At 53.2% G+C, this 18,770-nt stretch overlaps 1 protein-coding gene across 3 annotated transcripts in view; it reads right to left on the minus strand.

Moving 5' to 3' along the window:
• Window positions 1–18,770, minus strand: part of TSPEAR (thrombospondin type laminin G domain and EAR repeats) — a 182,092-nt gene that overhangs the window by 12,229 nt on the left and 151,093 nt on the right. For all 3 annotated transcript variants that reach the window (XM_044751058.2, XM_070489033.1, XM_070489034.1), the window contains exon 9: window positions 18,132–18,361. In XM_044751058.2, coding sequence (XP_044606993.1) covers window positions 18,132–18,361 — 230 coding nt within the window. The remainder of the gene's footprint in view (window positions 1–18,131; window positions 18,362–18,770) is intronic.

Below are 18,770 nucleotides of genomic sequence, written 5' to 3' on the forward strand. Positions count from 1 at the left end.
CCATAGGAAGGATGCAGAAGGGGGCTGGGAACGGTGAGTACGAGGGTGTATAAAGACGACAGCAAAAATCCTGACTTATCATGGAGCTTATAACACAAGTAAAAGTATGAGTACATGTAGACACCACAGCCTGATGGATGGGTAGGGATAAATGAAATTATATCATTGTAAGATTAGTACATTATATATAAAGTATAGTATTAATTCAAAATAGACTGTAATGAGTTAAACACATATATTGGGATTACTGGAGCAACACACGAATACAACAAGAGGAGCTAGAATAGAGATTATCTATGTGACAAAGGACTTGTATCCAGAATATGTAAAGAAATTCCTACATAGCAGTAACAAAAAGGCAAAAAAATTAAACGTGGGCAAAAGACTTGAATAGACGTTTCACCGGTGAACCTATAGAAAGCCAACCAGTGATGAAGAGATGCTCACTATCTAGTCATCAGGGAATCGAAACTTAAAAACCACACGGTGATCCCACTTCACATCCAATGTGTAAAACTGAAAACACAGACAAAATCAAACACAGTCATGCACTACATAAGGATGTGTCGGTCAACGATGGTGGCCCCATAAGATTAGTCCCATAGAGCCTAGGCGTGTAGGAGGCTATCCCCTCTAGGTTTGTGTAAGGCACTATGTGATGATCGCACAATGACGAAATCACCTAAAGATCCATTTCTCAGAACGTGTCCCCGTCGTTAAGGGACGTGTGACTATTTTGGCAAGGATGTGGAGTGACTAGAACTCTCCTACGTTGTTCGTGGGCGTGTATGAAATGGTACAACCGTTTTGAAAAACTATTTGGCCATTTCTTCAAAAGTTAAATGCAGATCTACCTTATGACCCAGAATTCCACTCCTAGGTTTTTACTCAAGAGAAATAAAAACAGATGCCCATGAAAAGCCTTGTATGAGATGCACACAGGTTCAGTCGTAATAGTGAAAAGCCGGGAACGGCTCTCAGGTGCTGTTTCCATCACCAGCAGAATGGCCAACAAACTGTAATGTATTCACGCAACAGGGTGCTACTCAGCAAGAAGGAGAAACACACCATATGCGTCTTCAACAGTCAACCACACACACAGTCTGACTCCATTTATTACAAATGTTTTAACAGGAAAAACTATTAAATAGTCACAGAAATCAACCATGGTGGCCTGGTGGGGACAAGGGAGCCACTGACTGCAAAGGGGCACTGGGGTCATTTTGGAAGTAAGGAAAATACCTGTTTTGATTGAGGTGGTGGTTAGAGGGCAGATATACTTGGAGTAATCAAACTTGGAAATCCGAACACTTTGTTGTGTGTATGCACAACAGAGTTCCCGAAAAAAACAGCGCTCCTTGCCCAGTGGACAAGGAGGCTGTTTCCTCCTCATCTTAAACCCTCCGGGGCTGGCCGAGTTGGAGGCCGGAAGAGGCACCCAGTGTGTTCAACGCCCACCCCCCACCCCCGGCAGGGCTCCGGTGGCACCTGGCAGCCTAAGGAGATGCTGCTCGGGAAGGAGGGTGGGCAAGGATGGAGTGCAGCAGGAAGGCGGAGGACGGGCTCCTTCAGTCCAACGGGGACGTCCAGACTCTCCAGTTGCTAGGAAGGCTAGTCGTCCCCGCGCGTCTCAGGTCGTCCTGGCGGGGCAGAGCTGGTCACGCTGCAGAGGCAAGCCTCAGATCCTCTGACCACGTCTCTCCCCGGCGTCCCCCGTGCCCAGCGGAGCCTGTGCTCGGACACCTCACAGCTCCCACACGGGGGTCTGATGTGACTGCCCCTCCTGGCACTTCTGTGACCTCCTTTCTCCACCTGTAAATTCAGGACATGCTGCCCGTCTTCTCGTCTTCTCATCCCCTGTGGCTCTGGGTGCCTGGCTGGCGGCTCCATGGCCACTTTGTAAATGGCTGCTGGACCAAGAACAAACTCTGGCCAGACGTGGCAGTGTTTTCTCACACCCAGAAGAGGGCACCATTGCCCAAGCAGCCCTGGGGCCAGGAGGTGAGCTGGGGCCTTTCTGGATTAGCGAGTCCTCTCCTCATTGAGGCTCTGTGAGGTGGCACTGTTCTGTCCCCCAGGGCCAGCCCACGACTGCCGAGCAGGATGCAGACACACAGGGCCTTCAGCATCATCGGTTCTGCGGCTGCTTCACAGAGGATGGTGCTTCAGGGCCCACACATGTGCGCAGACGACACACATACCAGCGCGACTCCACAGAAACCAAACAAGACTTGGCAGATTATTAGAGCATGGGCTCCTCCCGACCCCGTGCTGAGGAAACCATGCCATGGGAAACCGCACATGCACATGTACACAGAAATGCACACGCCTGTGTGCACAGGCCTGCACACAGACAACCATGCACAGTGCACATGGGTATACATGCATACACCTGCACACACGTGTGCATACATAGACCTGCACACAGACAACCATGCACAGTGCACATGGGTATACACGTGCATACACCTGCACACACGTGTGTATACATACACCTGCACACAGACAACCATGCACAGTGCACATGGGTATACACGTGCATACACCTACACACACGTGTGCATACATACACCTGCACACAGACAACCATGCACAGTGCACATGGGTATACACGTGCATACACCTGCACACACGTGTGCATACATACACCTGCACACAGACAACCATGCACAGTGCACATGGGTATACACGTGCATAGACCTACACACACGTGTGCATATATACACCTGCACACAGACAACCATGCACAGTGCACATGGGTATACACGCATACACCTGCACACACGTGTGCATACATACACCTGCACACAGACAACCATGCACAGTGCACATGGGTATACATGCATACACCTGCACACACGTGTGCATACATACACCTGCACACAGACAACCATGCACAGTGCACATGGGTATACATGCATACACCTGCACACACGTGTGCATACATAGACCTGCACACAGACAACCATGCACAGTGCACATGGGTATACATGCATAGACCTACACACACGTGTGCATACAGACACCTGCACACAGACAACCATGCACAGTGCACATGGGTATACACGTGCATAGACCTGCACACACGTGTGCATACATACACCTGCACACAGACAACCATGCACAGTGCACATGGGTATACATGCATACACCTGCACACACGTGTGCATACATACACCTGCACACAGACAACCATGCACAGTGCACATGGGTATACATGCATACACCTACACACACGTGTGCATACATACACCTGCACACAGACAACCATGCACAGTGCACATGGGTATACACGTGCATAGACCTACACACACGTGTGCATATATACACCTGCACACAGACAACCATGCACAGTGCACATGGGTATACACGTGCATACACCTGCACACACGTGTGCATACATACACCTGCACACAGACAACCATGCACAGTGCACATGGGTATACATGCATACACCTGCACACACGTGTGCATACATACACCTGCACACAGACAACCATGCACAGTGCACATGGGTATACACGTGCATAGACCTGCACACACGTGTGCATATATACACCTGCACACAGACAACCATGCACAGTGCAAATGGGTATACATGCATACACCTGCACACACGTGTGTATACATACACCTGCACACAGACATCCATGCACAGTGCACATGGGTATACATGCATACACCTGCACACACGTGTGCATACATACACCTGCACACAGACAACCATGCACAGTGCACATGGGTATACATGCATACACCTGCACACACGTGTGCATACATACACCTGCACACAGACAACCATGCACAGTGCACATGGGTATACATGCATACACCTGCACACACGTGTGCATACATACACCTGCACACAGACAACCATGCACAGTGCACATGGGTATACACGCATACACCTACACACACGTGTGCATACATACACCTGCACACAGACAACCATGCACAGTGCACATGGGTATACACGTGCATACACCTGCACACACGTGTGTATACATACACCTGCACACAGACAACCATGCACAGTGCACATGGGTATACATGCATACACCTGCACACACGTGTGCATACATAGACCTGCACACAGACAACCATGCACAGTGCACATGGGTATACATGCATACACCTGCACACACGTGTGCATACATACACCTGCACACAGACAACCATGCACAGTGCACATGGGTATACATGCATACACCTGCACACACGTGTGCATACATACACCTGCACACAGACAACCATGCACAGTGCACATGGGTATATATGCATACACCTGCACACACGTGTGCATACATACACCTGCACACAGACAACCATGCACAGTGCACATGGGTATACATGCATACACCTACACACACGTGTGCATACATACACCTGCACACAGACATCCATGCACAGTGCACATGGGTATACACGTGCATACACCTGCACACACGTGTGCATACATACACCTGCACACAGACAACCATGCACAGTGCACATGGGTATACACGTGCATACACCTGCACACACGTGTGCATACATACACCTGCACACAGACAACCATGCACAGTGCACATGGGTATACACGTGCATACACCTGCACACACGTGTGCATACATACACCTGCACACAGACAACCATGCACAGTGCACATGGGTATACATGCATACACCTGCACACACGTGTGCATACATACACCTGCACACAGACAACCATGCACAGTGCACATGGGTATACATGCATACACCTGCACACACGTGTGCATACATACACCTGCACACAGACAACCATGCACAGTGCACATGGGTATACACGTGCATACACCTACACACACGTGTGCATACATACACCTGCACACAGACAACCATGCACAGTGCACATGGGTATACACGTGCATACACCTACACACACGTGTGCATACATACACCTGCACACAGACAACCATGCACAGTGCACATGGGTATACATGCATACACCTGCACACACGTGTGCATACATACACCTGCACACAGACAACCATGCACAGTGCACATGGGTATACATGTGCATACACCTGCACACACGTGTGCATACATACACCTGCACACAGACAACCATGCACAGTGCACATGGGTATACATGCATACACCTACACACACGTGTGCATACATACACCTGCACACAGACAACCATGCACAGTGCACATGGGTATACATGCATACACCTGCACACACGTGTGCATACATACACCTGCACACAGACAACCATGCACAGTGCACATGGGTATACATGCATACACCTACACACACGTGTGCATACATACACCTGCACACAGACAACCATGCACAGTGCACATGGGTATACACGTGCATACACCTGCACACACGTGTGCATACATACACCTGCACACAGACAACCATGCACAGTGCACATGGGTATACACGTGCATACACCTGCACACACGTGTGCATACATACACCTGCACACAGACAACCATGCACAGTGCACATGAGTATACACGTGCATACACCTGCACACACGTGTGTATACATACACCTGCACACAGACAACCATGCACAGTGCACATGGGTATACATGCATACACCTGCACACACGTGTGTATACATACACCTGCACACAGACAACCATGCACAGTGCACATGGGTATACACGTGCATACACCTACACACACGTGTGCATACATAGCCCTGCACACAGACAACCATGCACAGTGCACATGGGTATACATGCATAGACCTACACACACGTGTGCATACAGACACCTGCACACAGACAACCATGCACAGTGCACATGGGTATACACGTGCATAGACCTGCACACACGTGTGCATACATACACCTGCACACAGACAACCATGCACAGTGCACATGGGTATACATGCATACACCTGCACACACGTGTGCATACATAGACCTGCACACAGACAACCATGCACAGTGCACATGGGTATACACGTGCATACACCTGCACACACGTGTGCATACATACACCTGCACACAGACAACCATGCACAGTGCACATGGGTATACATGCATACACCTGCACACACGTGTGCATACATAGACCTGCACACAGACAACCATGCACAGTGCACATGGGTATACATGCATAGACCTACACACACGTGTGCATACAGACACCTGCACACAGACAACCATGCACAGTGCACATGGGTATACACGTGCATAGACCTGCACACACGTGTGCATACATACACCTGCACACAGACAACCATGCACAGTGCACATGGGTATACATGCATACACCTGCACACACGTGTGCATACATACACCTGCACACAGACAACCATGCACAGTGCACATGGGTATACATGCATACACCTACACACACGTGTGCATACATACACCTGCACACAGACAACCATGCACAGTGCACATGAGTATACATGCATACACCTGCACACACGTGTGCATACATACACCTGCACACAGACAACCATGCACAGTGCACATGGGTATACATGCATAGACCTGCACACACGTGTGCATACATACACCTGCACACAGACAACCATGCACAGTGCACATGGGTATACACGTGCATACACCTGCACACACGTGTGTATACATACACCTGCACACAGACAACCATGCACAGTGCACATGGGTATACATGCATAGACCTGCACACACGTGTGCATACATACACCTGCACACAGACAACCATGCACAGTGCACATGGGTATACACGTGCATACACCTGCACACACGTGTGTATACATACACCTGCACACAGACAACCATGCACAGTGCACATGGGTATACATGCATACACCTGCACACACGTGTGCATACATAGACCTGCACACAGACAACCATGCACAGTGCACATGGGTATACATGCATACACCTACACACACGTGTGCATACATACACCTGCACACAGACAACCATGCACAGTGCACATGGGTATACATGCATACACCTGCACACACGTGTGCATACATACACCTGCACACAGACAACCATGCACAGTGCACATGGGTATACATGCATACACCTACACACACGTGTGCATACATACACCTGCACACAGACAACCATGCACAGTGCACATGGGTATACATGCATAGACCTACACACACGTGTGCATACATACACCTGCACACAGACAACCATGCACAGTGCACATGGGTATACATGCATACACCTACACACACGTGTGCATACATACACCTGCACACAGACATCCATGCACAGTGCACATGGGTATACACGTGCATACACCTGCACACACGTGTGCATACATACACCTGCACACAGACAACCATGCACAGTGCACATGGGTATACACGTGCATACACCTGCACACACGTGTGCATACATACACCTGCACACAGACAACCATGCACAGTGCACATGGGTATACACGTGCATACACCTACACACACGTGTGCATACATACACCTGCACACAGACAACCATGCACAGTGCACATGGGTATACATGCATACACCTGCACACACGTGTGCATACATACACCTGCACACAGACAACCATGCACAGTGCACATGGGTATACATGCATACACCTGCACACACGTGTGCATACATACACCTGCACACAGACAACCATGCACAGTGCACATGGGTATACACATGCATACACCTGCACACACGTGTGCATACATACACCTGCACACAGACAACCATGCACAGTGCACATGGGTATACACGTGCATACACCTGCACACACGTGTGCATACATACACCTGCACACAGACAACCATGCACAGTGCACATGGGTATACATGCATACACCTGCACACACGTGTGCATACATACACCTGCACACAGACAACCATGCACAGTGCACATGGGTATACATGCATACACCTGCACACACGTGTGCATACATACACCTGCACACAGACAACCATGCACAGTGCACATGGGTATACATGTGCATACACCTGCACACACGTGTGCATACATACACCTGCACACAGACAACCATGCACAGTGCACATGGGTATACATGCATACACCTACACACACGTGTGCATACATACACCTGCACACAGACAACCATGCACAGTGCACATGGGTATACACGTGCATACACCTGCACACACGTGTGCATACATACACCTGCACACAGACAACCATGCACAGTGCACATGGGTATACACGCATACACCTACACACACGTGTGCATACATACACCTGCACACAGACAACCATGCACAGTGCACATGAGTATACACGTGCATACACCTGCACACACGTGTGTATACATACACCTGCACACAGACAACCATGCACAGTGCACATGGGTATACATGCATACACCTGCACACACGTGTGTATACATACACCTGCACACAGACAACCATGCACAGTGCACATGGGTATACACGTGCATACACCTACACACACGTGTGCATACATACACCTGCACACAGACAACCATGCACAGTGCACATGGGTATACACGTGCATAGACCTACACACACGTGTGCATATATACACCTGCACACAGACAACCATGCACAGTGCACATGGGTATACATGCATACACCTGCACACACGTGTGTATACATACACCTGCACACAGACATCCATGCACAGTGCACATGGGTATACATGCATACACCTGCACACACGTGTGCATACATACACCTGCACACAGACAACCATGCACAGTGCACATGGGTATACATGCATACACCTGCACACACGTGTGCATACATACACCTGCACACAGACAACCATGCACAGTGCACATGGGTATACACGTGCATACACCTACACACACGTGTGCATACATACACCTGCACACAGACAACCATGCACAGTGCACATGGGTATACACGTGCATACACCTGCACACACGTGTGCATACATACACCTGCACACAGACAACCATGCACAGTGCACATGGGTATACATGCATACACCTGCACACACGTGTGCATACATACACCTGCACACAGACAACCATGCACAGTGCACATGGGTATACATGCATACACCTGCACACACGTGTGCATACATACACCTGCACACAGACAACCATGCACAGTGCACATGGGTATACACGTGCATACACCTACACACACGTGTGCATACATACACCTGCACACAGACAACCATGCACAGTGCACATGGGTATACACGCATACACCTGCACACACGTGTGCATACATACACCTGCACACAGACAACCATGCACAGTGCACATGGGTATACACATGCATACACCTGCACACACGTGTGCATACATACACCTGCACACAGACAACCATGCACAGTGCACATGGGTATACATGCATACACCTGCACACACGTGTGCATACATAGACCTGCACACAGACAACCATGCACAGTGCACATGGGTATACATGCATACACCTACACACACGTGTGCATACATACACCTGCACACAGACAACCATGCACAGTGCACATGGGTATACATGCATACACCTACACACACGTGTGCATACATACACCTGCACACAGACAACCATGCACAGTGCACATGGGTATACACGTGCATACACCTACACACACGTGTGCATACATACACCTGCACACAGACAACCATGCACAGTGCACATGGGTATACATGCATACACCTGCACACACGTGTGCATACATACACCTGCACACAGACAACCATGCACAGTGCACATGGGTATACATGCATACACCTACACACACGTGTGCATACATACACCTGCACACAGACAACCATGCACAGTGCACATGGGTATACATGCATACACCTGCACACACGTGTGCATACATACACCTGCACACAGACAACCATGCACAGTGCACATGGGTATACACGTGCATACACCTACACACACGTGTGCATACATACACCTGCACACAGACAACCATGCACAGTGCACATGGGTATACACGTGCATACACCTGCACACACGTGTGCATACATACACCTGCACACAGACAACCATGCACAGTGCACATGGGTATACACGCATACACCTGCACACACGTGTGCATACATACACCTGCACACAGACAACCATGCACAGTGCACATGGGTATACACGTGCATACACCTACACACACGTGTGCATACATACACCTGCACACAGACAACCATGCACAGTGCACATGGGTATACATGCATACACCTGCACACACGTGTGCATACATACACCTGCACACAGACATCCATGCACAGTGCACATGGGTATACACGTGCATACACCTACACACACGTGTGCATACATACACCTGCACACAGACAACCATGCACAGTGCACATGGGTATACATGCATACACCTGCACACACGTGTGCATACATACACCTGCACACAGACAACCATGCACAGTGCACATGGGTATACATGCATACACCTACACACACGTGTGCATACATACACCTGCACACAGACAACCATGCACAGTGCACATGGGTATACATGCATACACCTGCACACACGTGTGCATACATACACCTGCACACAGACAACCATGCACAGTGCACATGGGTATACACGTGCATACACCTACACACACGTGTGCATACATACACCTGCACACAGACAACCATGCACAGTGCACATGGGTATACACGTGCATACACCTGCACACACGTGTGCATACATACACCTGCACACAGACAACCATGCACAGTGCACATGGGTATACACGCATACACCTGCACACACGTGTGCATACATACACCTGCACACAGACAACCATGCACAGTGCACATGGGTATACACGTGCATACACCTACACACACGTGTGCATACATACACCTGCACACAGACAACCATGCACAGTGCACATGGGTATACACGTGCATACACCTACACACACGTGTGCATACATACACCTGCACACAGACAACCATGCACAGTGCACATGGGTATACATGCATACACCTGCACACACGTGTGTATACATACACCTGCACACAGACAACCATGCACAGTGCACATGGGTATACGTGCATACACCTGCACACACGTGTGCATACATACACCTGCACACAGACAACCATGCACAGTGCACATGGGTATACACGTGCATACACCTGCACACACGTGTGCATACATACACCTGCACACAGACAACCATGCACAGTGCACATGGGTATACATGCATACACCTGCACACACGTGTGCATACATACACCTGCACACAGACAACCATGCACAGTGCACATGGGTATACACGTGCATACACCTGCACACACGTGTGCATACATACACCTGCACACAGACAACCATGCACAGTGCACATGAGTATACACGTGCATACACCTGCACACACGTGTGCATACATACACCTGCACACAGACAACCATGCACAGTGCACATGGGTATACACGTGCATACACCTACACACACGTGTGCATACATACACCTGCACACAGACAACCATGCACAGTGCACATGAGTATACACGTGCATACACCTACACACACGTGTGCATACATACACCTGCACACAGACAACCATGCACAGTGCACATGGGTATACATGCATACACCTACACACACGTGTGCATACATACACCTGCACACAGACAACCATGCACAGTGCACATGGGTATACACGTGCATACACCTGCACACACGTGTGCATACATACACCTGCACACAGACAACCATGCACAGTGCACATGGGTATACACGTGCATACACCTGCACACACGTGTGCATACATACACCTGCACACAGACAACCATGCACAGTGCACATGGGTATACATGCATACACCTGCACACACGTGTGCATACATACACCTGCACACAGACAACCATGCACAGTGCACATGGGTATACATGCATACACCTGCACACACGTGTGCATACATACACCTGCACACAGACAACCATGCACAGTGCACATGGGTATACATGCATACACCTGCACACACGTGTGCATACATACACCTGCACACAGACAACCATGCACAGTGCACATGGGTATACATGCATACACCTGCACACACGTGTGCATACATACACCTGCACACAGACAACCATGCACAGTGCACATGGGTATACATGCATACACCTACACACACGTGTGCATACATACACCTGCACACAGACAACCATGCACAGTGCACATGGGTATACACGTGCATACACCTGCACACACGTGTGTATACATACACCTGCACACAGACAACCATGCACAGTGCACATGAGTATACACATGCATACACCTACACACACGTGTGCATACATACACCTGCACACAGACAACCATGCACAGTGCACATGGGTATACACGTGCATACACCTGCACACACGTGTGCATACATACACCTGCACACAGACAACCATGCACAGTGCACATGGGTATACATGCATACACCTGCACACACGTGTGCATACATACACCTGCACACAGACAACCATGCACAGTGCACATGGGTATACGTGCATACACCTGCACACACGTGTGTATACAGACACCTACATGCACATGTGCACATAGGACACACAACACGGGGCCAGGAGCTGGTCTGAGGAGGGGCTCTCCTCCAGATCTCCAGGACTTCCTTCCAGCTCTGAGCTACTTTACTCCACTCTCAGCTCGCTCGTCCTGAGCCCCAGCGTGGAGGGGCACACAGGTGGGGGGCCGAGGAGGCAGTGTGGGGGCTTTGGGAGCACAGGGAGAAGAGGTCCAGAGGCGAGGAGAAGGGACGAGGGAGTGACCGTGGAGGAGCATCGACACAGGCCTGGCTTACGGGGGCTCTCATCCTGCCTCTGCTCCTGCGCCCAGCAGGGTCGGCCGCTTGAAACAGCAAATACAGGGGTACCCGTTCAATTGGAATTTCTGATAAATGTTGATTTTTCAGTCTATGTGTATCCCATGCAATACTTGGGACGTGCTTTTTTAAAAAAATTATTCGTTGTCTATCTGGAATTCAGATTGAACTGGGCGTCCTGTATTTTATCTGGCGGAGGCTGGCAGAGACCTGCGTGGGGCCTTGCTGGCTCCCAGTCATGGGCTGTCAGAAGCCCCTCGCAGAGTCGGGTGAGCACTGCACCTCAGCCAGAGGCCAGCTCCTCCTCCTCGGAAGTGAGAGGGTGGAGAGTCCCCGCAGGGCTGCACCAGCCTGGGCAGGGGTGTACTGGCCTGGGGCCTGCTGTCAGGCTGCTCCTGGATTCCAAGCACATTAGGGACTCAACGGGGAGAGAAGAAGAAATCTCCACATCAAACAGCCCTGGCAACCCTGTTGGAGCCAGGTGGCCAGGCACCTGCCGGGCTGGGCAGGCCCTTCCCTCCCTCCTGATCGGAATTCCCCTGGAGCCCTGCCCGGCTCTGGAACACCTTGCAGGGATGATGGTGCTTCCTTGTCTTGGCAGCCTGCAGCCCCTGGAGCCCCTGACAGCTTCCCTCAAGGGTGGGTGGCTCCCGGTAATGAATGGGTTAGTTTCTGGGCCAGGAGGGTTGGGTTCTGGCTTTGGTGGAGCAAAGAATTAAGGTCTGGGAGTGCCGGGGGCGTTGAGGGGAGCCGTGCACTGCCAGGGGAAGGCAGGCTGCACCCAAGGGCCCTGGGGGTGTGCTGCCATCCTCACTGTGGGTGTTGGCTAAGGTGGGGGGGGGGTCCCACCCTGGGAGGCTGGGGGTGTGGCATGCTCCCCGGCCAACTTCTGGGTGCCCCTTGAGCTCTCCCTGAGTTGGCAGCTCCTCCAGACCTGCTCCGCGGATGCTCAAGTCCCTTAGTCAGCCCTCCGGATCAGTGGGTTCGCATCATTGGATTTAACCGACCGCAGACTGGTCCTCCCCCAGGCTGCCTGGGCCCCTACCAGGTCCCCCCTCACAGCACAAAGAGGAGTCACAGGAGAAAGCTCCTCACCCTCGTGAGCACCTGCAGGGCTGAGCTGGTCCCTCCCAGGGTCACCCGGGCAGTGCTGACCACTGAGGAGCGCTCCCCACCGCCCTATAGAGAGTGGTCTGAACCCAACTCTTGCCTCTTCCTTCTCACTTGTGTCTGGACATTTACATCCGTGGTGGAGCCTAAGCTTCCGACAGGCCCACAGCTTCACCCCCTGCGCGGCCCCGAAGAGCTGCTGAAAATTCTGGCCAGCGCCTCTGCCCGTCCCCCGCCTGCCCCCACTCGTGCCTCCTCCGGGCTTCGCTGACCCTCTCCTTCGAGCCCCCTGGGCACTCAGCGGCCCTCCTGCCCCACAGCTCCCGCTGCTCCTGGTCCTCACTTCGTCAGCCCTGCCTCCCAGGCAACAAACCCAGAGTCTTCCCTCCCCCGCAGTACCTGTCTCCTCCCCTCGGCCCCTCATTCTGGGTCTACGTTTGATGACGGTGACCACAGACTCCATAGCCAGTCCCTCGGGGAGCAGAACTCCCAGGAGCTGGATCTCCCACGGATGGAGCCTGTTCCTTCCTGGACACACCCGGCTCGGGCCTCCTTTGGTCTAAGATGGTGAGGCCACATTGCTGGAGCCTTGGTCCCTGCCACCTGGAGAAAGTTCTAGAATTCCTGGGGAGAGGTGGGGAGACCTAGAGGGTAGGGCAGGGTGGGCAGCCAGCCTCCCACTCACATGTGGGCTGCAAACCCAGCGTGGCCGGGCCTTCCTGTGAGCTGAACTCATCCCCGGCCCCGGGCCCTGCCTCACCCTCCCAGCGCGGTCTGTGTGCACAGCTCTGCACCCACTCGCCCGCACCCGGCGCCTGCTGAGCCCTCTAGAAAGGCTGTCTGCAAGGTTGGCCCCTCTCCACACACGCATGCTTTCAAAGCGCCCGGCCTCTCCTGCCTCAAAGCTCAGGGTCATGAAAGATGCTGCAAACCCTCAAACCAACAGTAAACACATTAAGGCATCTCCAGGACCTACAGGGCTTAAACACAAGATGAAAAACACTGGCAGAACATGGAGGTGGAATTGTGTGGGTTTTGAGGAACTGATGAGGTGTGAAGAGACGTGGCTTGTGAGAGAAGGCAGCCTTCAGGCAGGGTGCAAAGGGGTGTGAGCGACAGCAGCGCCCCAGGCAGGTCACCTGTAGCCCCAGAGTTCCGGCTCCTGGGACAGTGCTGCCTGAGGGGCTGGAGAGGTGCTCCCTCATGGTCGTCTTTCTGGATGTTTCTTTCAGGTCAATGTCACACCCTTTGGCCTGCTCTCCTTTGGGTCATCTAGCCCAGACAGGCCTTGGTCTTGGCTCCACTGGCCCCATTCTGTCCCTCTGCGCCGGCCTCGCTGCTGAGGACACCCACTGTGTCCAGGGCCCATGGCCAGGCGGGGCGCAGATGGGAGCCCCTCTCAGGTGCCGCCTGAAGACGCAGAGTGGCCACCACCTTCCAGGCAGGCTTGTCTCCCGCTATAGTGTCGCCCAGGATGGAGTCCTGTAACCACACTCTGAGAACTCCTCTACCTGCCTTCCAGCTGAGACCCTGGGGGCGTCTGCTCCGCAAAGCTCAGCGTCTCATCCTGATCTCCTCTGGATGAAGAGCCGGCAGTCTGTCACAGGGACGAGCCACATGTGGGCAAGAAGAGGAGACACCATAACTCGAGTAAGGGACACATCCAGGGAGTCCTTCAGTCACAGACCAGACTCCGGACTCCATCTCGATGGCACAGGCCTGGAGGAGGGACCTCGGATGGATGCAAGGACATCTGCAGATGACTGGCTGCTCCATTTACCACATATGTCCCAGCCAGGTCCCCTCGCTCCCCAGCCTCAGCTTTCTCATCTGGGAAATGGGTCTGAGACGGAATCACGAGCCTGCTGAGCACGTGCAGCCACAGACCTCCCTCTAAAAATCTCTGTAAATGGCAGAAAGGCTTTTCAAAAAGGGAAACGAGAAAGGTTGCCATCCGTGGACATTCCAGGGGTTCTGGAATGGGGCTGTCAGGGATGGAGAAAACCATGTCCCCAGCGCAGGGGTGGGCCCCCGCCACTGGGTCTTGCTTATTTGGGAGCAGCAGCCTGACGGAGCAGACGATAGAGCTGCCCCTGCCTGGGCTCCTGGTGGATAGCCTTGGCATCCTCTCTTCACGCCCGCCTGTAGGGTCTAGGACCAAGACAGGGGCTCGCTTCACATGGGGACCCTGCGTGCCGCCTAAGGTTGCTTTTCAACGAGTTCCTAATTGCTTCTTCCTAAACCCCTCCCTCCCTCTGCTTTCCCTTCTGGGGGAGGAACATCCCCAACCCTGCATGTACTGACGTCTCCCGGCTCCTCACTGGGCCTGCCCTTCCCTGAGCCCTCTCTCCTGCTCTGCAGACGGCGTGTCCTCAGTGCCCTCTTGGGGTCCACGGCGTCTGTTCACCTGCAGTCAGCGCATTCTCCGTGTCCTCAAGTGGTCCAGCCCACGTGTGTCCAAGGAGTCTTCCTCTTTTCCCGTAATCCTCCCTCCGGGGCCCTGACACGCTTTTGCATCTCCCATCTGCCTGATGGAGGGCTCCCAGGGCCCCACAGAGGTATGCTCTCCCGCCCCCCCGGCTTGTCCGTTAGATACTTAGAAACAATCACCCCGAATCTTCTTTCAGAACAAAATCTTCAGTTCCTGCGGTTGTCACTCATGCGATATGTTTCAAATCTCTTCCAGATTCTGGTTGCCTCCTTGAACACTCCCCAGTGTGCCAGGCTCCGGATGTGCAAGCACCTGAAACCCCCTCCTCGGGCTGGGAACACTCGCTGGAGGGCTGCCCACCATCCCATTGGCTTTCTGGACACCCATTGACCCTGATGACACATGCGATTAATTTAGAGCCCATGGGGTTTCCACAGGAACTGCCGTCAGCCTGTGGCTTGCACCACCTGCCAGGCCTCCACATGGCCCTTTTGCTGCTGCCCGATGCCACCGTCCTCGCTTGTCGAGACCTCCTTGGGAATCCTGATTTTACCTCCCGTAGGTTTGCCTGGCCCGCCACCAGCCCCTAGATGCTTTTGCGTCTCCAATCTCACAGGCCTGGGGTCTAACGCCCGTCAGAGATTCCATCACCCAATAGGCAGACCCCAGACCAGCCCATTGCTGAATGCTCTTCAAATCAGTCATTGCTCACCCAAGCACGTTGGTACCCAACCCAAGACGGCCGTGTGGTTTTCTGGAGTCTGGGCATCCGTAAGGTGCTCCAGCGATGAGGAATACAATGCAGGGAACTGGCGTTTGAGAAAGACACTGCCCAACGCCGACCGGTCGACGGCATCACACCACCTGGGTTCCGATCCCCACTCTGCCGGGAGCAGCCTCCTAAGCTCTGAGCCTCTGCTTCCCTGTGTGGAAGGGGACTCGTGGCCAAGCTGACCTCACGGGGTGGCTGGGAGGACTGAGTGGATCAAGCTCTTGGCACGGCCGCTTTACGTGGCCATTGTTCAGCAAGCAAGCGCCGCTGTCACGGCTCACCTCCCGGGACCGTTAGGAAGGAGAATGGCTGCCGAGAATGACACCCCACCCCAGCCACTCTCCTCCCCTATGGCGCCCATCTATGGGAACAGCACCCTGGACCCTCAGGAAATGGATGGGCAGCCAGCCCCTGCCCGGATGGCCCTTGATGGGCAAGTGTCCCAACCTAGCGCTGTGCTTCCCTTCACAGCTCTTGTCACACTAACCAGGACACGTGCAGTTCATGGGGCTGCCAGCACTGCCCCATCCTAACAAATGTTTCTCGCTGCCTCGACTCAAAGGTCTCACCCGCCAGCCCATGGCAACGGGAAGCAGCTATGGACCCTCCAGGTCTGAAGGGAAAGTAGAATGTGCCAGTCCTCTCCCCCGCCATGTGGCCAGGTCAGAGGTGAGCAGCCCAGCTGCCCCAGGGCAGGAGCCCAAGGCCCACCTGAAGGAGGGTCAGACCACAGGGCCTGCCCAGGCGCCAGGAGGCCTGCCTGAGCACCTGGTGCTGCCAGGAAAGCTCCAGGCCAGAGGAGGGGCAGAGCCATGGCACCCCCTCATTTCAGGGATCCTCGGGCTGTACTTGGGGTAACAGAGGCTATATTTGGGGCAACCTGAGCTCGGCCTGAGCCTTATACAGGGGTAGGCGCCCCAGGTGAGGAGTCTGGGGTGGAGGGTCCCGAGCTGGACGCTGGTCCTGTCTCACTGGGTCCCCAGGTCCCGTGTCACCTGTCTCCAGCAGCTGCACCGCAGACACCAGGCGGTGGTGCCGGATCCGACGCGAGGCGGGGTGGCAAACACAGAGCTCACGTCCGGCTCCTCACCTGGAAAGACTGAAAGAGCTGGAAGGAGCCGACGAGCCAGACGTACAGGTGGGAGAGCACCTTGGTGGATGTGCCGTTGAAGGCATTGGCGACCGCCAGGAAGGAGTAGGGCCCCACAGTGAAGAACTCCCAGTCGTAGGCGCCAGAGGTGGCGATGGTCTGGTTGGTCTCGAAGAGGCGGGTCCTTGGGTTCCACTTGTAGATGACGCTGTTGATGTTGTGGTTGTCACCTGGAAGCCAAGAGGCTGTGTTCAGGGAGGAAGCAGGCTTCCACAGCCTTATAGCAGCTTTGGCGGAACCCTGGCCCACCCTGGGCCCTGCCCCAGGGCCCCTGTGGCCTGTTTGGTCCAGCCAAGCCTGACAGGGCAGCACTCAGGTCATGGCCCTGCTCATCCCTGCACTCTCCTCCACACTCCCCACTCCCCCAGTGATGACCCCAGCCTCACCTCTCACATTGCCCAGCATCCCCTTTGCTCTCCCCCTGTGGAGCCCAGGGAGGGCTGGGCCAGATGTGCCCCGCAGGGCCAGCAGCCACTCAGACCCCGTCCGCCCCTTGAGTTACAGACTGGCTCGCTGCGGTCACTCAGGGTAGTCACTGGCCAAGAAACCAGGTATCCGAGCCCCTCCCAGGCCTGTCTC

This window comes from Equus asinus, chromosome 18, assembly GCF_041296235.1.
Source record: "Equus asinus isolate D_3611 breed Donkey chromosome 18, EquAss-T2T_v2, whole genome shotgun sequence".
NCBI classification, from domain to species: Eukaryota; Metazoa; Chordata; class Mammalia; order Perissodactyla; family Equidae; genus Equus; species Equus asinus.